The 24,293-nt window shown below is 46.0% G+C and overlaps 3 protein-coding genes across 3 annotated transcripts; all 3 read left to right on the forward strand.

Moving 5' to 3' along the window:
- Positions 1–7,796: 7,796 nt before the first annotated feature.
- Positions 7,797–8,309, forward strand: LOC127309855 (uncharacterized). Its single transcript, XM_051340573.1, has one exon. The coding sequence runs from the start codon at positions 7,797–7,799 to the stop codon at positions 8,307–8,309; it is 513 nt and encodes a 170-aa protein (XP_051196533.1).
- Positions 8,310–11,181: 2,872 nt separating this feature from the next.
- LOC127305446 (putative disease resistance RPP13-like protein 1) lies at positions 11,182–14,782 on the forward strand. The gene is made up of 3 exons (XM_051335863.2): positions 11,182–11,659; positions 12,020–14,439; positions 14,520–14,782. The coding sequence occupies exons 1-2, from the start codon at positions 11,252–11,254 to the stop codon at positions 14,429–14,431; spliced, it is 2,820 nt and encodes a 939-aa protein (XP_051191823.1). The 5' UTR covers positions 11,182–11,251; the 3' UTR covers positions 14,432–14,439; positions 14,520–14,782.
- A 5,024-nt stretch (positions 14,783–19,806) lies between these two features.
- Positions 19,807–23,467, forward strand: LOC127305447 (putative disease resistance protein RGA4). The gene is made up of 3 exons (XM_071821252.1): positions 19,807–20,273; positions 20,647–23,086; positions 23,167–23,467. Exons 1-2 carry the CDS (start codon positions 19,866–19,868, stop codon positions 23,053–23,055), a joined length of 2,817 nt encoding a protein of 938 aa, XP_071677353.1. The 5' UTR covers positions 19,807–19,865; the 3' UTR covers positions 23,056–23,086; positions 23,167–23,467.
- Positions 23,468–24,293: the final 826 nt, after the last annotated feature.

The following is a 24,293-nucleotide window of genomic DNA, read 5'->3' on the forward strand; positions in this document are numbered from 1 at the left end:
TGGTTGTAGAAATTTTCATGTTACTAAAACACCTCTCTATGTGCTGAAATTTTTGAAGCTACACTTGTTTTATCTTCCTATGCTTGTCACTTTGCTCTTCATGAACTTGTTTATTTACAAGATTCCTATGCATAGGAAGCATGTTAGACTTAAATGTGTTTTGAATTTGCTTCTTGATGCTCTCTTTTTCTTCAAATATTATTTCTTGCGAGTGCATCATTAAAACTGCTGAGCCCATCTTAATGGCTATAAAGAAAGAACTTCTTGGGAGATAACCCATGTGTTTATTTTACTACAGTAATTTTGTTTTATATTTGTGTCTTGGAAGTTGTTACTACTGTAGCAACCTCTCCTTATCTTAGTTTTGTTGCATTGTTGTGCCAAGTAAAGTCTTTGATAGTAAGGTTCATACTAGATTTGGATTACTGCGCAGAAACAGATTTCTTGCTGTAACGAATCTGGGCCTAATTCTCTGTAGGTAACTCAGAAAATTATGCCAATTTACGTGAGTGATCCTCAGATATGTACGCAAATTTCATTCAATTTGAGAATTTTCATTAGAGCAAGTCTGGTGCCTCAATAAAATTCGTCTTTACGGACTATTCTGTTTTGACAGATTCTGCCTTTTATTTCGCATTGCCTCTTTTGCTATGTGGGATGGATTTCTTTGTTCCATTGATTTCCAGTAGCTTTGAGCAATGTCCAGAAGTGTTAAGAATGATTGTGTCACCTCTGAACATGTGAGTTTTTGATTATGCACTAACCCTCTAATGAGTTTGTTTCGAGTTTGGTGTGGAGGAAGTTTTCAAGGGTCAAGAGAGGAGGATGATACAATATGATCAAGAAGATTGAAAGCTCTAAGCTTGGGGATGCCCCGGTGGTTCATCCCTGCATATTTCAAGAAGACTCAAGCATCTAAGCTTGGGGATGCCCAAGGCATCCCCTTCTTCATCGACAAATTATCAGGTTCCTTCTCTTGAAACTATATTTTTATTCGGTCACATCTTATGTACTTTACTTGGAGCGTCTGTGTGCTTTTATTTTTGTTTTGTTATTTTCATTCTGTGAATAAATTCTTGCGTGGGAGAGAGACACGCTCCGCTGGTTCATATGAACACATGTGTTCTTAGCCTTTAATTTTCATGGCGAAGGTTGAAACTGCTTCGTTAATTGTTATATGGTTGGAAACGGGAAATGCTACATGTGGTAATTGGTATGATGTCTTGAGTAATGTGATACTTGGCAATTGTTGTGCTCATGTTTAAGCTCTTGCATCATATACTTTGCACCCATTAATGAAGAAATACATAGATCTTGCTAAAATTTGGTTTGCATAATTGGTCTCTCTAAGGTCTAGATAATTTCTAGTATTGAGTTTGAACAACAAGGAAGACGGTGTAGAGTCTTATAATGTTTACAATATGTCTTTTATGTGAGTTTTGCTGCACCGGTTCATCCTTGTGTTTGTTTCAAATAACCTTGCTAGCCTAAACCTTGTATCGAGAGGTAATACTTCTCATGCATCCAAAATCCTTGAGCCAAACACTATGCCACTTGTGTCCACCATACCTACCTACTACATGGTATTTCTCCGCCATTCCAAAGTAAATTGCTTGAGTGCTACCTTTAAATTTCTATCCTTTACCTTTGCAATATATAGCTCATGGGACAAATAGCCTAAAAACTATTGCGGTATTGAATATGTACTTATGCACTTTATCTCTTATTAAGTTGCTTGTTGTGCGATAACCATGTTCCTGGGGACGCCATCAACTACTCCTTGTTGAATATCATGTGAGTTGCTATGCATGTCCGTCTTGTCTGAAGTAAGGGAGATTTACCGCTAGAATGGTTAGAGCATGCATAATGTTAGAGAAGAACATTGGGCCGCTAACTAAAGCCATGAATCATGGTGGAAGTTTCAGTTTTGGACAAATATCCTCAATCTCATATGAGAACATTAATTGTTGTTAAATGCTTATGCATTAAAGAGGAGTCCATTATCTGTTGTCTATGTTGTCCCGGTATGGATGTCTAAGTTGAGAATAATCAAAAGCGAGAAATCTAATGCGAGCTTTCTCCTTAGACCTTTGTACAGGCGGCATAGAGGTACCCCTTTGTGACACTTGGTTAAAACATATGTATTGCGATGATAATCCAGGTAATCCGAGCTAATTAGGACAAGGTGCGGGCACTATTAGTATACTATGCATGAGGCTTGCAACTTGTAGGATATAGTTTACATAACACATATGTTTTATTACTACCGTTGACAAAATTGTTTCTTGTTTTCAAAACCAAAGCTCTAGCACAAATATAGCAATCAATGCTTCCCTCTGCGAAGGGCCCTTTCTTTTACTTTTATGTTGAGTCAGTTCACCTATTTCTCTCCACCTCAAGAAGCAAACACTTGTGTGAACTGTGCATTGATTCCTACATACTTGCATATTGCACTTGTTATATTACTTTGCATTGACAAATATCCATGAGATATACATGTTATAAGTTGAAAGCAACCGCTGAAACTTAATCTTCCTTTGTGTTGCTTCAATACATTTACTTTGATTTATTGCTTTATGAGTTAACTCTTATGCAAGACTTATTGATGCTTGTCTTGAAAGTACTATTCATGAAAAGTCTTTGCTATATGATTCATTTGTTTACTCATGTCATTACCATTGTTTTGATCGCTGCATTCATTACATGTGCTTACAATAGTATGATCAAGGTTATGATGGCATGTCACTCCAGAAATTATCTTTGTTATCGTTTACCTGCTCGGGACGAGCAGAAACTAAGCTTGGGGATGCTGATACGTCTCAGACGTATCGATAATTTCTTATGTTCCATGCCACATTATTGATGATATCTACATGTTTTATGCATGCTTTATGTCATATTTATGCATTTTCCGGCACTAACCTTTTAACGAGATGCCGAAGAGCCAGTTGCTGTTTTCTGCTGTTTTTGGTTTCAAAAATCCTAGTAAGGAAATATTCTCGGAATTGGACGAAATCAACGCCCAGGGGCCTATTTTCATACGAAGCTTCCAGAAGACCGAATGGAAGACGAAGTGGGGCCACGGGGCGCCGCCACACTAGGGCGGCGCGGCCCAAGGGGGGCCCGCACGGCCCTAGCGTGTGGGGCCCCCGTGACGCCTCCTCACCTGCCCTTCCGCCTACATATAGTCTTCATCGCGAAACCCCCAGTACCGAGAGCCATGATACGGAAAACCATCCAGAGCCGCCGCCATCGCGAAGCCAAGATCTGGGGGACATGAGTCTCTGTTCCGGCACGCCGCCGAGACGGGGAAGTGCCCCCGGAAGGCTTCTCCATCGACACCGCTGCCATCTCCACCGCCATCTTCATCAACGCTGCTGTCTCCCATGAGGAGGGAGTAGTTCTCCATCGAGGCTCGGGGCTGTACCGGTAGCTATGTGGTTAATCTCTCTCCTATGTACTTCAATACAATAATCTCATGAGCTGCCTTACATGATTGAGATTCATATGATGATGCTTGTAATCTAGATGTCATTATGCTAGTCAAGTGGATTTTACTTATGTGATCTCCGGAGACTCCTTGTCCCACGTGTGTAAAGGTGACAGTGTGTGCACCGTGTGGGTCTCTTAGGCTATATTTCACAGAATACTTATTCACTGTTATGAATGGCATAGTGAAGTGCTTATTTATATCTCTTTATGATTGCAATGTGTTTTGTATCACAATTTATATGTTTGCTACTCTAGTGATGTTATTAAAATAGTTTATTCCTCCTGCACGGTGTAATGGTGACACTGTGTGCATCGTGTAGTACTTGGCGTAGGCTATGATTGTGATCTCTTGTAGATTATGAAGTTAACTATTGCTATGATAGTATTGATGTGATCTATTCCTCCTTCATAGTGTGATGGTGACAGTGTGCATGCTATGTTAGTACTTGGTTTGGTTATGTTGATCTGTCGTGCACTCTAAGGTTATTTAAATATGAATATCGAATATTGTGGAGCTTGTTAACTCCGGCATTGAGGGTTCGTGTAATCCTACACAGTTAGTGGTGTTCATCATCCAACAAGAGAGTGTAGAGTCTAGCATCTATCTATTTATTCTGTTATGTGATCAATGTTGAGAGTGTCCACTAGTGAAAGTATGATCCCTAGGCCTTGTTCCTAAATACTGCTATCGCTGCTTGTTTACTGTTCTACTGCATCTGTACTGTTTGCAATATTACCACCAACAACCACACGCCAGTCTTGGACAGCAAAGCACTTTTCTGGCACCGTTGCTACTGCTCATTTACATTCATACCACTTGTATTTCACTATCTCTTCGCCGAACTAGTGCACCTATTAGGTGTGTTGGGGACACAAGAGACTTCTTGCTTTGTGATTGCAGGGTTGCATGAGAGGGATATCTTTGACCTCTTCCTCCCTGAGTTCGTTAAACCTTGGGTGATCCACTTAAGGGAAACTTGCTGCTGTTCTACAAACCTCTGCTCTTGGAGGCCCAACACTGTCTACAAGAATAGAAGCACCCGTAGACATCAATCACCTCTAGCGAAACTATATTTTTATTCGGTCACATCTTATGTGCTTTACTTGGAGCGTCTGTGTTATTTTATTTTCGTTTTGTTATTTTCATTCTCTGAATAAATTCGGATCCTAGCAATCCTTGTGTGGGAGAGAGACACGCTCCGCTTTTTCATATGAACAACGGTGTTCTTCGTTTTACTTTTAATGTTCATGGCAAAGTTGAAAGCTGCTGCATTTATTGCTATTTGGTTGGAAACAGAAAATGCTTCATGTGGTAATTGGTATATTGTCTTGAATAATTTGATACTTGGCAATTTTTTTGGGCTCTCAAGTAGATCATGTTTAAGCTCTTGCATCATGTAGTTTAAACCTATTAGTGGAAAACTACCGTAGAGCTTGTTGAAATTTGGTTTGCATGATTGGTCTCTCTAAGGTCTAGATATTTTCTGGTAAAAGTGTTTGAACAACAAAGAAGACAGTGTAGAGTCTTATAATGCTTGCAATATGTTCTTATATGTAAGTTTTGCTGTACTGGTTCATACTTGTGTTTGCTTCAAACAACCTTGCTAGCCAAAGCCTTGTACTGAGAGGGAATGCTTCTCGTGCATCCAAAACCTTGAGCCAAAACCTATGCCATGTGTGTCCACCATAACTACCTACTATGTGGTATTTTTTTGCCATTCCAAGTAAATACTTCATGTGCTACCTTTAAACAATTCAAAAGTTATTATCTCTTATTTGTGTCAATATTTTATAGCTCATGAGGAAGTATGTGGTGTTTTATCTTTCAATCTTGTTGGGTAGACTTTCACCAATGGACTAGTGGCTTCATCCTCTTATCCAATAATTTTGCAAAAAGAGCTGGCAACGGGGTTCCCAGCCCCAATTAATTAACTTTCATTAATAATTCTCTTCACATGTTTTGCCCTAATTCATCAGTAAGCAACTTAATTTTGCAAATAGACACTCCTCCATGGTATGTGAAATGTTGGAAGGCACCCGAGGATTCGGTTAGCCATGGCTTGTGAAAGAAAAAGGTTGGGAGGAGTGTCATCCATAAATAAAACTAAAGTATATGTGTAAACAAAAGAGAAGAGGGATGATAACGTCCTTCATGGGAGCCGCTCTTTGAAAGTCTGTTTGACAAGGGGGTAGAGTGCCCACTACCATTCGTTGACAACAACAAACACCTCTCAAAACTTTACTTTTATGCTCTCTATATGATTTCAAAACTTGAAAAGCTCTAGCACATGATTTAATCCCTGCTTCCCTCTACGAAGGGCCTTTCTTTTACTTTATGTTGAGTCAGTTTACCTACTTCTTTATATCTTAGAAGCAAACACTTGTGTCAACTGTGTGCATTGATTCTTACATACTTGCTTATTTGCACTCATCATATTACTTTGTGTTGACAATTATCCATGAAATATGCATGTTGAAAGTTGAAAGCAACAACTGAAACTTAAATCTTCCTTTGTGTTGCTTCAAAACCTTCTATTAAGAATCTATTGCTTTATGAGTTAACTCTTATGCAAGACTTGTTGATGCTCGTCTTGAAAGTACTATTCATGAAAAGTCTTTGATATATGATTCAGTTGTTTAGTCATTATCTATTTGTTAACAAACTATAGACCATTGCTTTGAATCATTTCATTCATCTCATATGCTTTACAATATTATTGATCAAGATTATGATAGTAGCATGTCACTTCAGAAATTATCCTTTTTTATCGTTTACCTACTCGAGGGCGAGTAGGAACTAAGCTTGGGGATGCTTGATACGTCTCAAACGTATCTATAATTTCTTATGTTCCATGCTAGTTTTATGACAATACTCACATGTTTTATATACACTTTATATCATTTTTATGCATTTTCCGGCACTAACCTATTAACAAGATGCCGAAGCGCCAGTTCCTGTTTTCTGCTGTTTTTGGTTTCAGAAATCCTACACAGGAAATATTCTCGGAATTGGACGAAACAAAAGCCCACGGTCTTATTTTCCACGGAGTCTTCCAGAACATCGAAGAGGAGACGAAGAGGGGCCACGAGGCGGCCACACCATAGGGGGGAGGCCCCACCCCTGGCCGCGCCGACATATGGGGTGGGCCCCTCGGGCGTCCCCCGACTCTGCCTCTTCGCCTATATATTCTTTCAGATGCGAAAACCCTAAAGCGATCGGCCTTCCTCCATGAAAAGTTACGTAGCCGCCATCATCGCGAAGACAAGTTTCGGGGGACAAAATCTCTGTTCCGGCACGCCGCCGGGACGGGGAATTGCCCCCGGAGTCATCTCCATCGACACCACCGCCATCTTTATCGTTGTTGCTGTGTCCCATGATGAGGAGGGAGTAGTTCTCCCCCGAGGCTGAGGGCTCTACCGGTAGCTATGTGGTTCATCTCTCTCCCATGGTGTGATCTTTATGTGATCATGAGCTTTGTATCACTATTAATCTATGTGCTACTCTAGTGATGTTATTAAAGTAGTCTATTCCTCCCCCATGATGTAAAGAGGACAGCGTGTGCATCATGTAGTACTTGGCGTAGGCTATGATTGTAATCTCTTGTGGATTATGAAGTTAACTATTACTATGATAGTATTGTTGTGATCTATTCCCCCTTTCATAGCTATTGTTGACAGTGTGTATGCTATGTTAGTACTCGGTCTAAATTGCAACGGTATTATCTTGGATTATGATTTGATGAGGATATCCCTATGAGTGGTGTTTGTCAAGTAGTTGATGAACTTTGAGTGGAGCTTTTGTAGCCACTACGTGATGATTAGTGATTCCAATAGGAGTGTAATTCAGAGTAGCACAAGTGAAGAGAAGTTATCTAATTGTCCAATTATGTGATCATTGTTGAGAGTGTCCACTAGTGAAAGTATGATCCCTAGGCCTTGTTTCTAAGCATTGAAACACCGTTTCCAACAAGTTCTGCTACATGTTCGCTTGCTGTCATCTTTATTTCAGATTGCAATTACTACTTATAATCATCCATATTACTTGTATTTCACTATCTCTTCGCCGAACTAGTGCACCTATACATCTGACAAGTGTATTAGGTGTGTTGGGGACACAAGAGACTTCTTGTATCTTAATTGCAGGGTTGCTTGAGAGGGATATCTTTGACCTCTACCTCCCTGAGTTCGATAAACCTTGGGTGATTCACTTAAGGGAAACTTGATGCTGTTCTATAAACCTCTGCTCTTGGAGGCCCAACACTGTCTACAGGAATAGAAGCGTGCGTAGACATCAAGGGTCGAAGATGGGGCGAGTCACCATCTACCGGAACCGCGCTCTCGGCCACGAGCAATTGATGCACGACTACTTCGCGGAGGTACCGACATACCCACCACGCCTCTTCCGGACAAGGTACCGAATGCGCCGTAGTTTGTTCGTGAAGATTGTCAACGATTGTGCGGTCGCCTCAGATTACTTCAAGCGTCGTAGATCCGCCGCCGGTATCATGGGGTTTAGTGGGTACCAAAAGATATCGGCGGCAATGCGGGTGCTCGCCTATGGCATACCCGCGGACTACACTGACGAGTATCTTCGCATTGGACAAGATACAACCACGGAGTCCGTCCGTAGGTTTGCAAAATTGGTCATCCGGTTGTATGGTGATGTGTATCTTCGAGCACCCAACGAAGAAGATACAAAGAGATTGATGGAGATGAATGAAAAAAGGGGATGGCCGGGGATGCTTGGTAGTCTTGATTGCATGCATTGGACATGGAAAAATTGTCCAAAAGGCATGGCAAGGCATGTATTGCGGTAAAAGCTGTGATGCAACCATTGTGCTTGAGGCCGTGGCATCAGAGGACACATGGATTTGGCATGCATTTTTTGGTTTGCCGGGCACACTCAATGATATCAATGTGCTCAATAGGTCTCCTTTGTTTGCAAGATTAGTTTCCGGGGATGCTCCTACTTGCAACTACAAGGTCATGAACAATGAGTACTCAATGGAATACTATCTCACCGATGGCATTTATCCCGAGTGGGCAACTCTTGTGAAGTCCATCAAAGAGAAAAATGGGGTGCCATTAACAAAAAAAGAGGCTCTTTTCACCAAGGCATAAGAGGCAGCCCGCAAGGATATTGAGAGAGCTTTCGGTGTTTTGCAAGCAAGGTTTGCCATAGTTCGCGGTCCAGCTCGTTTTTGGGACAAAAAAACCTTGGAGAACATCATGAAATGTTGTGTGATTCTACACAACATGATCCTCGAGGATGAGAGAGGGTTAAACCTGCCTTGTTTCTATGACAATGTTGGTACCCATGTGCAACCGGAAAGAAACAGTTCTCGCGTACAAGCTTTTCTTGAAGCACATCGTCAGATTCAGAATGAAAAGACTCATGCCCAGCTCCGGGATGATCTAGTAGAGAACCACTGGCAGTTGGATGGCCGGCGGCAAGGCCAATGATCTACCATTGTTTTACTTTTCTATGTCCTATTTGATTCGAAATATTATTGTCATTTGCAAAAACATTGTTGTAATAACTTGAATGATTTTATTATGTGCTTGAAACTACTATTCGGTGTTGTAATAATAATTAGAATGATTATTGTTTCTTTCAAACTGTTGTTGAGATGATGAAATTTGTGATATGTCATATGACAGTTTCAAGGGTTGGGGCTAGGGCAAAGACTAGAACCTATAAGGGTTGGGTTTGAGGGTTCTAGTCTTTTCCCCAGTTTTTCAACTTCTAACCGTGCCAAAAAATGCCCATTCTCAACCCTTAAAACGGTTTGAGGGTTTGAGGGTTTAGGGGTACTACTAGTGATGCTCTAAGAGCATGTCTAACATGACCCTCAAGAACCCAACCTTCAAACCCAGTTTGAGGGTTGAGAAATTGTCGTTTTGAGGGCCGAAAATCTCTGGCGCAGATCAGTGCCCTCAAACCAACCCTCAAAACAGAAAATTCTGTTTTGAGGGTTGGTTTGAGGGCACTGATCTGCGCCCCGGCCTTCAAACCCTCAAAACTGGACAACATGTATTTCAACCAACTTTCATACAACAAACATAACAATAATCAACAACAAATGCGAAGATACTCGTCACAGTAGTCCGCGGGTATGCCATAGGCGAGCACCCGCATTGCAGCCGATATCTTCTGGTATGCACTAAATCCCATGGCACCGGCAGCATTTCTACGGCGCGTGAAATAATGCGAGTTGGCCTCACAATCTTTCACAATTCTCTCAAACAAAGTACGGCGCATGCGGTACCTTCTACGGAAGAGGCGAGGTGGGTATGTCGGTACCTCGGCAAAGTAGTCTTGCATGAGTTGCTCGTGGCCGAGTGCACGGTTCCTCTCGATGAAAATGCGCCCTATCTGCGACCCCCTCCTCTGGTCCAGCAACTTCTTGCGATCCTCAAGATCTTTCACGGCGAGAATGGCGACCATCATCTCCGTGTCATCGTCTTCTATCATCTCCTCAATGTCCGAATCGTCCGAAGACGACGAATCGGAAAAATCCGACAACTCCATCTATTGTCAAAACATCAAACAACAATTAAACAACATTAAGGAAACAAAAAAAGAAAAAAACAACTTACCAAGGCCGACGGCGGGGCGAGGTCGGGCGGAGGCGGCGGACGGCGATGCGGCGGGGAGGGACTCGGGGACGGGCTTGAGGCGGGGAGGGCAGCGGCGGGGCGGCAACGGGAGGCAGAGACGGGCCGGAGGCGGGGACGCGGGGACGGGCTCGAGGCGGGGCGGTGGACGGCGAGCTCGGGAGGCGGGGACGGGCTCGGGAGGCGGGGCGGACGGGGAGCTCCGGAGGCGGCGCGGTGGGGAGGCGGGGCGGAGGCGAGCTCGGGCGGCGTGCAGCGGGCAGAGGGGCGGAGGAGGAGGTCGGCGACGCGGCGGGGAGGCGGGCCGGCGGCGGTGGCGATCGAATCGGGCGGCCGGCGCCGGCGGATCGAGGGGCGGAGGAGGAGGGAGGAGGAGGCGGGAGGAAATTTCCTCCCCGTGCGTGCGTTGACCGTGTGAGGGCTTCGGCCTGGGAAATTGCCTGCAACCCTCACTGCTGCAGGTTGGCATCGGACTTGAGGGTTTGGCCTGCAAAATTTTTTGAGGGTTTACAGTTTTGAGGGCTCTGATCTGCGCCCGTTTTTCTACTCAGTCCTCAAAGTGGCAGTTATTTTGAGGGTTTGACCAGTTTGAGGACTCTGGTAGATATGCTCTAACATGGCAGCACAGGGAGCGCGAACGGAGGAAGATCAGATTGCCGCCTGTGTCGCCCTTGCGGATGACTAGGGGTGAGCAAACACGGTTTCACGGTTTGGCCGGTTTTAGCCTAGTTCATTTTTTTTTACACTGTGTCAGCTTTGCCCACCCATGCGAGGGCCCTTCTTTTTAGATGTCTGCAGAAAACAAATACCGGTTGCAAATAAAATTCTGATGCATGCATGTAAAAGATGGATCTGAGGAACTTAAATTGTTATTTTTGTTGCAGATCGATATATTCTGTAATATACTACATTGAAGTGCGGTTTGTCACATGGGTACAACCACCATTCGCACTGACCGAGTGACCTGTGTCCATAGACATGTTGTCAAAGTTTAATAAAACCTTTCCATGTTTTAGTGCAACTTTCCAAGTCTTCAACTCCATTAGTAGTGGTTTTGTTTGCGGTAGTTGCTTACCTTTCTTCTGCTATGTGAAACACCTCCAGCAAATCTCTAAGGACTGCCAAGAGCTTGCTGCTTTCAATGGCGGATCCAGTTACCGCTGTTGTTGCAGTAGGGTGGGGCCTGAAAGCCGTAGGATGGATCGCCTCCCCCATCATGTCTGAGATCTTCAAGAAAGGCTCCTCCTTCCTCGGCTTTGACGCAAAGGAGAAGCTCAAGGAACTTGAGCCGAAGGTTTTATTGCTGGAGCGGGTGATGGAAGCCGTGGAGGAGAGCCCTGACAGGCCTCGTTTGGAGCAGCTGTTTAAGGATCTTAAATCGGCTTTCTATGAGGCGGAAGACATCTTGGATGATGTTGAGTATCACCGTCTCGAAAAGCAGATCCAAGATGGAAAGCTGAAATCAGACGGTGATGTGCCTATACGCAAGAGGGATTGGGTGAAGAAGAAGCTCCGTTCTGCCATTCCAAGTTCCCCCTTAAAAGATCAGGTTTTTTTCTTGCCCACAGAACTTGAATGTGTTTTAATTTCTGTTAAGCCAACGACGTTCTTGTGCCATCAAGGGTCTCCGGAGTTTATGCTCTACAGGCCATATATAGTCGGTTAGGCGGACAGCTCATAGCAAACAAGTAGTTTATCTCACTGCACGGGCATAACAATTGCGATGAATAACATTTTCCAAGTCTTTGCAATATTTAGCTAGATTGTGAAAGTTATGGTCAATAGTAATTTTTTTTGTCGACAGTATGTTAATTTCTACAACTTCGTATATTTTTAAAAAAAGGGGGTATTAGTATATGAAATACACTTCATTCTTAATCAGATTAATCATTGTTGTTTGGATTTGTAGGAGAGTGGCATGTCAAGACATCAATTGAAAAGTAGCTTTGAAAAGATAGAAAAGGTTATAAATGATGCATGCGAAATTTTGGAACGGCTGAACTTGCGTCCCGTAACTGATTATAATTGGAGACAAGTGGTTCCTCCCAATTCCCGTAGTGCAGTCACTACTGCAGCTCCTCCGCTAAAAGTAATTGGTCGAGATGAGGATCGTGACAAGATCATAGCAATGCTTCATGACAAGGAATCCAATGGTCACGAAAGCACCAACATTGGTGTATGTTATTCTGTAATTGGCATTCATGGCATCGCTGGGTCTGGGAAATCAACTCTTGCACAGTATATTTGTGACCGTGAGAAGAAAGACAAGGAAGAGGAGAAGGTTGGCCATTTTGACCTGGTAATATGGATTCATGTTTCTCAGAAGTTTGATTTGCAAGCCATTTTCACAGAGGTGCTTGAGGGGGCTACAGGGAGGCCATCCTCTGAATTCAAGAACCGTAACACTCTAAGAGAGAATCTGGTGAAGGAACTGCGTGGAAAACTGATTTTATTGGTACTAGATGATGTCTGGTATAATATTCGGGATGCAGGGCACCATGGCGAACTAGAACAGGTCCTTTCTCCGCTGGAGGTTGCGAAGACTGGAACCAAGATACTGGTGACTAGTCGAAGCAAAGATGCATTGGTAGCTCTGGGTGCTGTGGGAGAGAGATGTATTCCAATATCTGATCTGACTGATGATGTCTTTGTTCAAATGTTCATGCATTATGCACTTCGAGGTGCAGTGGTACCTGGGCATGATGGAATAGATCTCCAAATGCTTGGGGTTGAGATTGCAAAAAAGCTGAACAGATCGCCTCTGGCAGCCAGAACAGTGGGTGCACAGCTATGCCTAAGACCGAATGTAGAGTTTTGGAGAAGAACTAGAGATCGAGATCTTTTAAATGAGACAATGGGAGCTTTGTGGTGGAGCTACCAGCATCTTGATGAGCAGGTCAGGCGATGCTTTGCTTACTGTAGTATTTACCCCAGAAGACGTCGTTTCAAACGCCATGAGTTAGTACAGTTGTGGATGGCTGAAGGGTTTATAAAGACAACCAATGCTGAAGAAGAACCGGATGGTGTTGGTCAGGATTACTTTGATGAATTACTGTCAGCCTCATTTCTGCAGCTAGGGGAGAGACGACTGGAACATGGATGTGAAGTTGATTACTTCACTGTTCATGACCTGCTGCGTGATTTAGCAGAGGAGGCCGCCATTGGAGATTGCTTCAAACTCGAGGAAGGTTTCAGAGGAGAAGTTCCTCCAGATGTTCGTCATATATTTGTGGGGAGTTGTGATAGAAAGATGCTTACTGAGAAAATATTTCAATTGCAGAATTTGCGCACACTTATCATGGATTATCCCTTGCATATTGAATTAAGTGATGAAAAATTCTTGGAGAGCATGTTCACGAGGTTACAGAACTTGCGTGTGCTGGTTTTACGTTTCAATGGACTACTTGGTGGTCGTACCTTCTCACTCCCGGCATCTATTGGACTGTTAAAGCATCTACGGTATTTCTATTTTGATATGCACGTACAAATGAAGCTTATTTTACCAGACAGTATTACCAAGCTTTACCACATTCAGCAGCTAGATGTTTTAGGAGCCAGTCATATGGATTTTTCCGGAGCTAAACATATGAGTCACCTCATCAACTTGCGGCGTGTAAGCTCTGGTTTAGATTTTCCAAATATTGGTAGGCTTAAATGGCTCCAAATATTATATGGCTTCACTGTCAAGAATAAACTTGGATACGAGATACGACAATTGAAGCGACTAAACAAGCTTCAAGGCAAGCTGTGTATCATGGGTCTTGAGAACGTTAGAGGCAAGGAAGAGGCTACTGAAGCCAGTGTTGCACAGAAGGAACGGGTGATAGAACTTGCATTTGTCTGGGGCGATAGGAGTTGCAGCCCAGAGGTTGAAGCGGAGGTGCTTGAGGGTCTTTGTCCGTCGAAGTATCTTCAGAGACTCGAAATTATAAATTACCATGGTTCGACGTACCCAAATTGGATGGTGAGTAAGGAGAACGGTGGCCCAGGGCATTTGCGTAATCTATGGCTCCTCAACTGTAGCCGCCTGGAACCTGCTCCAGAACTTTTTGAGGTCTTTGTTCATCTTCGTTGGTTTAGGCTTTGGGACAGCAATTGGGACGCCTTGCCACATAACATGGAGCAGCTGACGTTGCTCCAGGTACTAGACATCAATGGTTGCCCGAACATTCTTTTGCTTCCAGCATTACCCCAATCACTTGAGAGGTTTTGTCTGAAGGGCTGCAACGAGGAGTTCACAAGATCGTGCGAAACAACTGGTGACCCAAACTGGCAAAAGATTCAACACATTCCCAAAAAAACCATTAGGTTGCAGCAATAGATTGGAAGGTATGTATGCGCAAATCTTTTAAGAGGTTACTTAGGAGCCGTTACAATTCATCCTTACGTTCTTTTGTCAATTTTTATAGTACACGTCAGATAAATGCTGAAGAGTGAGGACGGGAACCGAAGAAGCTGTCTCACAGTCTAATCCGTCAGCCTTCCTGTCAATCCACATGCTTGACTGTACTGCGTTTTCTGGGTTTAAATTTCTTTGTTCTGTACGGTGGAATGATGAACTGTTAACTTCTTTATTTCCCCCGCAAAGAAAAACTTCTTTATTTACTGTTGGTTTGTAATAACATGGAAGGATGGACACTGAATTTATGTATGTCCTCTGGTTTGTAATCTTGTGAGAATATTTGCTTCATTTGATTAATTTCGGTTTAATTTCAGTTGGTGTTTCGTAAGAGCGCACCTCAATATATTTCTTCATCTCCAGGAGTAAGCCGCTCGGTTCAAACAAATGTCAGGTTCAGGGCACTTTCTTCATCTCCATGAGTAATTTTCATGTGCTTGGGTCAGTACGCACTAATAAGCACTCTCTCAGTTTTTTTTAATTAACTCAAATGCAGTATAAATTTGTACTAAATCCGAGTTAATTAAAAGAGACCGGACACATCTTTTGCAAAACAAGCTGAACAATAAGTACGAAGATATGCATGAAAAGTTACCGGTGCAGATGCGCTTAAGAGCATCTCCAGCCGCGTCCCCCAAATCGCGTCGGATTGAGCGTTTGGGAGTCGTTTTTTATTTGTGCCGCGTTTTGGATGTCGTTTCCCAGTGGTGTCCCAAACAGAAATTTAGAATTTGTAAATTTAATTGAAAACAGTCGAATTTATTCAAACTTGTTACATATTACATGGATTTAAACGAAATTCGATGAAATTTAAACCTAAACCTAATCCAGTAGTACTTGCGTCCTTCAGTGTGCCGCTAGGCCCAGCTTCGTCGTCATTGGTGAGATCGACGAGCGGCATCCCCTCGTCGCGGATGGACATGGCGATGGCCGCGTCGACGTTGCCCCTCCAAGTGTCCTTGTCATTCATGGAGGCCATGAATGCCGCGTGCAACCTTGGGCAGTCCTCGGGATCGTCGCTGCTGGCGATGAGGAGCTGCCACCACTCGTACTCCGGTATCTGTGCGGCCTTCACTGCATCATCGCCGTCCTGCTGCCCCTTCACCTCCGGCTTCGGAACGATGAGGGCGCCGCCGGCATGCCTCAGCTGCTGCCGCGCCGGCTCACCGATGGTGATGCTGCTGCCGCGCCTCCGAAGCGCGGGCGGCATCATGTACTCGGGCTCCTCCTTCACCTCACACTTCGGCACGGTGTATTGTTATGTGACGACATGATCGACGCACCTGCCCTGGCCCCCGTGCCACCCATGCACACTGGGCCGCGTCCGCCCGTTGGAACACGCCGGTCTGCTGGACCGCCCCCAGCCTCCCCTGCGCCTGCTGCCTCGATGCCCCGGACGCCGGCCTTCTCGGCCGGCTACTCGTCGGCCCTCGCGTCAGCCCCCTCAGCCTGCTCCTCGCCGGACAACACGTCGGCCTCCTCGGACCGCTCGACCGCCTCTCAGGCCTAGCAAACGTCGGACCACGCTTCTGCGCCCTTCTGCGACGACATCGATGACGCGGCCTCTAGCTCCGCGTCTCCCTCGTCGAGATCACCTACAACACCTTCTCCTTTGCTGTCCCCACCACCTGCCCACCAGATGATCGCCCATCGTCAGGCTGGCAAGGTCATCGGTCCACGCCTGCGCCTCAACTTCCACGTTGCTCCGGTCGCCGCACCATCACCAGTACCTAAGTCTTTTTGGGGTGCTCTCAAAGACCTGAACTGGCTGGCGGCTATGACTATTGAGTATGGCGCCCTCCTCGCATACGACACGTGGGATCTTGTGCGTCCTCCTGCCAACGCCAACTTCGTCTCCGGCGAGTTCAAACCGGAAGGTAGCCTCAATCCCTACAAAGCACGCTGGGTGTGGCGTGGTTTCTCCCAAGAGGAGGACATCGACTTCGATGAGACCTTTACCCGATGGTTAAACCAGATACCATCCGGGTTATCCTATCCGTCGCTCTCTCCTCCAACTGGAAGATTCGCCAGCTTGATGTCAAGAACGCATTCCTCCATGGATGTTTCGACGAGGTGGTCTTCTACCACCAACCCACTGGCTTCGTCGAGTCCGCTCGTCCTGACCATGTGTGCCGCCTCAACCGCGCCTTCTACGGTCTGAAGCAAGACCCTCGCATGTGGGATCATAGCTTCGCAACCTTCATCACCACTCTCGGCTTCACTTGCTCGAGGTCTGATACCTTGCTCTTCATTCTCCATGGTACACTCGGCATGACTTACTTGCACCTCTACGTCGTCGACATCATCCTCACGGCTTCTACATTGACCTTACTCGAGCAAGTCATCACCGCCCTCATCACCGAGTTCGCCATGACTGACTTGGGCGAGGTTCATCACTTCCTCGGCCTTGCCATCCGATGTGACTCTCAGTGGATGTTACTCTCTCAGACTCAGTACGCTCTTGAGATACTCGAGTGTGATGGCATCAGCTCCTGCCACTCTGCATCGACTCCCGTGCACACTTCACCCAAGCTCGCTACTTAGGTTGGCCCTCCTGTCGCTGATCCTTCGGAGTACCGGAGTCTTGGTGGTGCCCTCCAGTATTTGACGTTCACTCGCTTATGCCATGTAACAGATATGCCTCCACATGCACGACCCGCGTGATCAACACTTATTGTTAATAAAACGAGCGCTTTGATATGGACTGCAGCTCACTCCTCCATCCACGGTTCACCTCGTCGCCTATACGGATGCCAAATGGGCAAGCTTTCCAGACACTCGTTGCTCCACTTCCGGCTAACACAGGGAGCGCGAACGGAGGAAGATCAGATTGCCGCCCGTGTCGCCCTTGCGGATGAGTCCTAGGGGTGGGCAAACACGGTTTCACGGTTTGGCCGGTTTTAGCCTAGTTCGTTTTTTTTACGTACACTGTCTCAGTTTTGTTGCCCACCCATGCGCGAGAGGGCCTGTTAGAGATATATTAGGTAGTATTAGATGTCACGGGATTTGTATAGGATTTGTCATTCATCTCCTGCCTTATCTCTAGGAGAGCTTCTTAGTCTCCAAGTCTTGTACCCTATATATACTCGCCCATGAGGCGCAATACAACATCCAACATATTTCGCATATCTCTCTCCCTCTCTATCGTTCAACATGGTATCAGAGCGGCACGCTCCTTGACCTAGCCGCCGCAAAACTTCCGCGCCGCGCCGCCCCCGGGGAGGTCGATCTCCATGATCTACCCGGGGGCCGCGCAATCCGTATGAGGGTTCGTTCGCCGATCTGTTGATCCGCTGCCCTCGAGTCCTTTTTTTTCCAATCTGTAGATTGGTTTTCTTTTTGCTCCGCCGGTCGCTCGACCGGCGCTTTCTTTTTGGTTTTACCGATCATAGATCGGATCACTCTCCTCGCACACCACCTCGCATGCGGCTACATCGCCCGGGACATCACCGACAACGTCGCGAACGACTCCAATCTGCGGCACGTCGTCCACGCCATGGCGCGTACAGCGCCGCCGTCAGTCTGATCAACCGACCGCGCGCACGTCTCCGCCAAGCACGTCCCCAAGCACGCGCCTACCACCGATCGAGCTACGGGCTGCCGCTGCGTCGCCCCGTCGGGCCGCAGCGCCGCCGCCTTTGGTCCACGCTGCTAGCCAACGACGCGCCTTCTGAGGCACGTACGTCGCTGGTGGCGTCCCGCCGCTGCACCGACTCGCGCCCTGCAGCTAAGCCGGCCCCTCAGGCCGTGGCGTCGCCGCACGCGGTCGCCTTCGCCATCCCCCGCGCGTCGATGTCTGAGGCCACCACAGCGCCGCCCCTTCGGCGCGGGTCGCCTCCATCCGCGCATGGTCTTCGTCACGCCGCTGGGTCTTCCTCGCCTACTTCGTGTACCGCCGCCACGCCCCCACCCCAGGTCGCCGCTGGGCTAGCCAACCACTTCAGGTCGCGCTGAGCTCGCCGACCACCGCAACGCCCGTCTAGGCGTCCAGCATGACCACCCCTGGTCACCGCTGGGTTCGCCGCCTTCTACGTCTTCGTACACTACAACTTCGCCGCCAGCGTCCTCGCCTCTTCCCCGACTACGTCACCTGCTACTCTACTCCGACACCCGTCGTCGAGACTCGCCTCTTCCCCGACTACACCACCTGCTCCTCTTCTCCGGCACCCGTCGTCGAGACCTCCTCTACTAGTCTACTCCGACATGGCGCGCACTTTGTAATGTTCCCTACCCTCGCATGCCCGGTACTGGCAACACCGGAAGTGCCTTCGTCCCCGAGACGTTCCCGAGTCTGGCAAACTCGCGCCGGACGTCTCGTCTTCATCGGCTTCGACAACGTCTTCTTCGGCATCGCATGTACGACTGCCTCGACCGCGTCACCGACTTCTTCTAATGTACTCGGTTCTGGCAAAACCGAAGTATGCCTTCGTCCCCGACGTGCGCCTGGTTCTGGCAAAACTAGGGCCGCACCTCGTCCTCGACGGCTCGGACTGCATCGACTTCGGCATCGACAACCTCCACGACTGCCTCGACGCGTCTCCGTCACTCTCCTCGCGCACTACGCGCTTGCGGCTACATCGACACCGGCACCCGCCCACGACATCGACCACGGCAATCCCTCGCGCGGCTCCCTCGACCAAGGTTGCAGCACCCACGCTCTCGGCTACCTCGACATCGGCACAAAGGGCTACCACCTCGCCTGCGCCTCACCAGCTTCTTCTCCAGTCTGACCGTCCGCGACGCTACTCTTGTTCGCGTCGCTACCGCTACGACTGCGGGGGGGTGTTAGAGATATATTAGGTAGTATTAGATGTCACGGGATTTGTATAGGATTTGTCATTCATCTCCTGCCTTATCTCTAGGAGAGCTTCTTAGCCTCCAAGTCTTGTACCCTATATATACTCGCCCATGAGGCGCAATACAACATCCAACATATTCCGCATATCTCTCTCCCTCTCTATCGTTCAACAGGGCCCTTCTTTTTAGATGTCTGCAGAAAACAAATACCGGTTGCAATAAAATTCTGATACATGCATGTAAAAGATGGATCTGATCGAGGAACTTAAATTGTTAGTTTTGTTGCAGATCGATATATTCTGTAATATACTACTACATTGAAGTGCGGTTCGTCACATGGGTACAACCACAATTCACACTGACCGAGTGACCTGTGCCCATAGACATGTTGTCAAAGTTTAATAAAACCTCTCCATATGTTACTGCAACTTTCCAAGTCTTCAACTCAATTAGTAGTAGTTTTGTTTGCGGTATAGTTGCTTAATTACCTTTCTTCTCCTACACTATGTGAAACACCTCCAGCAAATCTCTAAGAACTGCCAAGAGCTTGCAGCTTTCAATGGCGGATCCAATAACTGCTGCTGTTGCAGTAGGGTGGGGCCTGAAAGCCGCAGGATGGATCGCCTCGCCCATCATGTCTGAGATTTTCAAGAAAGGCTCCTCCTTCCTCGGCTTTGACGCATCGAAGAAGCTGGAGGAACTTGAGCCCAAGGTTTTATTGCTGGAGCGGGTGATGGAAGCCGTCGAGGAGAGCCCTGACAGGCCTCGTTTGGAGCAGCTGTTTAAGGATCTTAAGACGGCGTTCTATGAGGCGGAAGACATCTTGGATGATGTTGAGTATCACCGTCTTAAAAAGCAGATCCAAGATGGAAAGCTGAAGTCAGACGGTGATGTGCCTATACGCAAGAGGGATTGGGTGAAGAAGAAGCTCCGTTCTGCCATTCCAAGTTCCCCCTTAAAAGATCAGGTTTTTTTCTTGCCCACAAAACTTGAATGTGTTTTAATTTCTGTTAAGCCAACAACGTTCTTGTGCCATCAAGGTTCTCTGGAATTTATGCTCTACAGACCATATAGCCAGTTAGGCGGACAGCTCGTAGCAAACAAGATTTTTATCTCACTGCAGGGCATAACAATTGTCATGAATAACATTTTCCACGTATTTGCAATATTTAGTTAACTTGTGAAAGTTATGGTCAATATTGTTATTTTTTTGAGAAAATATTGTTTTTTGTTGACAGTGTGTCAATTTCTAGAACTTCGTGTATTTCTAAAAAAAGGGTATAGTATATAAAATATACTTCATTCTTAATCATATTAATTGTTGTTGTTTGGATTTGTAGGAGAGTGGCATGTCAAAAAGTCAATTGAAAAATAACTTTGACAAGATAGAAAAGGTTATAAATGATGCATGCGAAATTTTGGAACGGCTGAACTTGCCTCCCGTAACTGATTATAATTGGAGACAAGTGGTTCCTCCCAATTCCCGTAGTGCAGTCACTACTGCAGCTCCTCCGCTGAAAGTAATTGGTCGAGATGAGGATCGTGACAAGATCATAGCAATGCTTCATGACAAGGAATGCGATGGTCACGAAAGCACCAACATTGGTTTATGTTATTCTGTAATTGGCATTCATGGCATCGCTGGGTCTGGGAAATCAACTCTTGCACAGTATATTTGTGACCGTGAGAAGAAAGACAAGGAAGAGGAGAAGGTTGGCCATTTTGACCTGGTAATATGGATTCATGTTTCTCAGAAGTTTGATTTGCAAGCCATTTTCACAGAGGTGCTTGAGGGGGCTACAGGGAGGCCATCCTCTGAATTCAAGAACCGTAACACTCTAAGAGAGAATCTGGTGAAGGAACTGCGTGGAAAACTGATTTTATTGGTACTAGATGATGTCTGGTATAATATTCGGGATGCAGGGCACCATGGCGAACTAGAACAGGTCCTTTCTCCGCTGGAGGTTGCGAAGACTGGAACCAAGATACTGGTGACTAGTCGAAGCAAAGATGCATTGGTAGCTATGGGTGCTGTGGGAGAGAGATGTATTCCAATATCTGATCTGAATTATGATGTCTTTCTTCAAATGTTCATGCACTATGCACTTCGAGTTGCAGTGGTACCTGGGCATGATGGAATAAAACTCCAAATGCTTGGGGATGAGATTGCAAAAAAGCTGAACAGATCGCCTCTGGCAGCCAGAACAGTGGGTGCACAGCTATGCCTAAGACCGAATGTAGAGTTTTGGAGAAGAACTAGAGATCGAGATCTTTTAAACGAGACAATGGGAGCTTTGTGGTGGAGCTACCAGCATCTTGATGAGCAGGTCAGGCGATGCTTTGCTTACTGTAGCATTTACCCCAGAAGACGTCGTTTGAAACGTAATGATTTAGTTCAGTTGTGGATGGCTGAAGGGTTTATAAAGACAACCAATGCTGAAGAGGAACCGGATGGTGTTGGTCAGGATTACTTTGATGAATTACTGTCAGCCTCATTTCTGCAGCTAGCGGAGAGAAAAATGGAACATGGATGTGAGGTTGATTACTTCACTGTTCATGACCTGCTGCGTGATTTAGCAGATGAGGCCGCCATTGGAGATTGCTTCAAAATCGAGGAAGGTTTCATAGAAGTTCCTCCAGATGTTCGTCATATATTTGTGGGGAGTTGTGATAGAAAGATGATTACTGAGCAAATATTTCCATTGCAGAATTTGCGCACACTTATCATGGATCATCCCTTGCAGATTGAATTAAGTGATGAAAAATTATTGGAGAGCATGTTCACGAGGTTACAGAACTTGCGTGTGCTGGTTTTACGTCTCAATGGACTACTTGTTGGTGGTATCTTCTCACTCCCGGCATCTATTGGACTGCTAAAGCATCTACGGTATTTTTATATTGAGATGGATATAAAAATGAAGCTTATTTTACCAGACAGTATTACCAAGCTTTACCACATTCAGCTGCTACATGTTTTTGGACCCAAACGTACAAATTTTTCCAGAGCTGAACATGCGAGTCAGCTCATCAACTTGCGGCATGTAAGCAGAAGGGTAGATTTTCCAAATATTGGTAGGCTTAAATGGCTCAAAATATTAGAAGGCTTCTCTGTCAAGAATAAACTGGGATACGAGATACGACAATTGAAGCAACTAAACAAGCTTGAAGGCAGCCTGATTATCACGGGTCTTGAGAACGTTAGAGGCAAGGAAGAGGCTACTGAAGCCAGTGTTGCACAAAAGGAACGGGTGACAGAACTTGCATTTTCCTGGGACAACGATAGAATTTGCAGTCCAGAGGTTGAAGCGGAGGTGCTTGAGGGTCTTTGTCCGTCGAAGTATCTTGAGAGACTCGAAATTAGAAATTACCAAGGTTCGACGTACCCAAATTGGATGGTGAGTAAGCACAACGGTGGCCCAGAGCATTTGCGTAATCTATGGCTCGACAACTGTAGCCGTCTGGAACCTGCTCCTGAAGTTTTTGAGGTCTTTGTTCATCTTCGTTGGTTTAGGCTTTGGCACAGCAATTGGGATGCCTTGCCAGATAACATTGAGCAGCTGACGTTGCTCCAGTTACTAGACATCACTCGTTGCCCGAACATTCGTTTGCTTCCAGCATTACCCCAGTCCCTTGAAAAGTTTCATCTGCGGGCTAGCAACGAGGAGTTCACAAGGTCCTGCTTAACAACTGGTGATCCAAACTGGCAAAAGATTCAACACATTCCAATGAAAACCATTAGGCGTGATTAAGAGTCTTCCAGTTGCAGCAATAGGTTGGAAGGTACATACACGCAAATCTTTTAAGAGGTTAATTAAGAGCCGTTACAATTCATTCTTACGTTCTTTCGTCAATTTTTGTAGTACACGTCAGATAAATATATGCTGAAGAGTAAGGACGGGAACCGAAGAAGCTGTCTCACAGTCTAATCCGTCAGCCTTCCTGTCAATCCACATGCTTGACTGTACTGCGTTTCCTGGGTTTAAATTGCTTTGTTCTGTACGGTGGAATGATGAACTGTTAACTTCTTTATTTCCCCCCGCAAAAAAAGAAAAACTTATTTATTTACTGTTGGTTTGTAATAAAATTTATGTATGTCCTCTGGTTTGTAATCTTGTGAGAATATTTGCTTCAATTGATTAATTTCAGTTTAATTGCCATTTATGTCTGGGTATATATGCAGTTAGTGTTTCGTAAGAGCACACCTCAATATGTTTCTTCATCTCCAGGAGTAATCCTCTCGGTTCAAACAAATGTCAGGTTTAGGGAAGTTTCTCTCCGGTTATTTTTAATTGATTCAATCAATTAAAAGAGACTGGACACATCTTTTGCAAAACAAGCTGAACAATGAGCACGGAGACATGCATGAAAAGGTACCGGTGGAGATGCACTTAAGGTGCCTGCGCAAGAACTGGGAGAGCTAGCTAGTTTGGTTGCACCGTCTTTTTGTTGCTTCAGCCTGTATTTCATCCCAATTGCTTAAAAGCGCAGCTGCGTTCTTTGAACAGATCGGGCGCACTCTAATCCTCTCCCGACCCACCGCACACTCGCTTCCTCAAATCTCGCCGTCCTCCCCCACCCATTTCCACTGGCACCCCACGCCCACCCTCTAATTTTTCCCGCAGCGCAGACGCCGGCGCCCCTCCGCCGCGTGCCGCCAGGAGCTTCCCAACTCAAGCTCGCGTCGCCGGGAGGAGCGAACCTGAATACGGGGCGGAGTACGCGGAAATCGTGTGTCCAAAGCCCGCCTCGGCGGCCGCGTCCTCCTCGTACTCCAGAACTGCTGCTGGCTCACTCTTCGTCTATGGCGGATTAGTGGACGGATTGGTAGAGAGCGAGCGTCAGCAGGGCGTCTTGAAGGGGGTAGCTCGATGTGGATCGTGGCTTCAGCCTTCTCCAGCATGCCGATCCACCCTTTGGAGTCAAATATTGTTGGCTGATCTCATGCTTCACGTGCTGTTGTAAAGCAAAGACCTGGGCCATACTAGGG

The sequence above is a fragment of the Lolium perenne genome, chromosome 6, assembly GCF_019359855.2.
Source record: "Lolium perenne isolate Kyuss_39 chromosome 6, Kyuss_2.0, whole genome shotgun sequence".
NCBI lineage: Eukaryota > Viridiplantae > Streptophyta > Magnoliopsida > Poales > Poaceae > Lolium > Lolium perenne.

What these genes read in the sequence shown, in the direction of transcription:
- LOC127305447 (XM_071821252.1), top strand. Translation starts at nt 19,866, where the DNA reads ATGGCGGATCCAATAACTGCTGCTGTTGCAGTAGGGTGGGGCCTGAAA. An exon ending in GTTCCCCCTTAAAAGATCAG is followed by an intron (nt 20,274 to 20,646) that starts GTTTTTTTCTTG and finishes TTGGATTTGTAG; the next exon opens with GAGAGTGGCATGTCAAAAAG.
- LOC127309855 (XM_051340573.1), top strand. Translation starts at nt 7,797, where the DNA reads ATGGGGCGAGTCACCATCTACCGGAACCGCGCTCTCGGCCACGAGCAA.
- LOC127305446 (XM_051335863.2), top strand. Translation starts at nt 11,252, where the DNA reads ATGGCGGATCCAGTTACCGCTGTTGTTGCAGTAGGGTGGGGCCTGAAA. An exon ending in GTTCCCCCTTAAAAGATCAG is followed by an intron (nt 11,660 to 12,019) that starts GTTTTTTTCTTG and finishes TTGGATTTGTAG; the next exon opens with GAGAGTGGCATGTCAAGACA.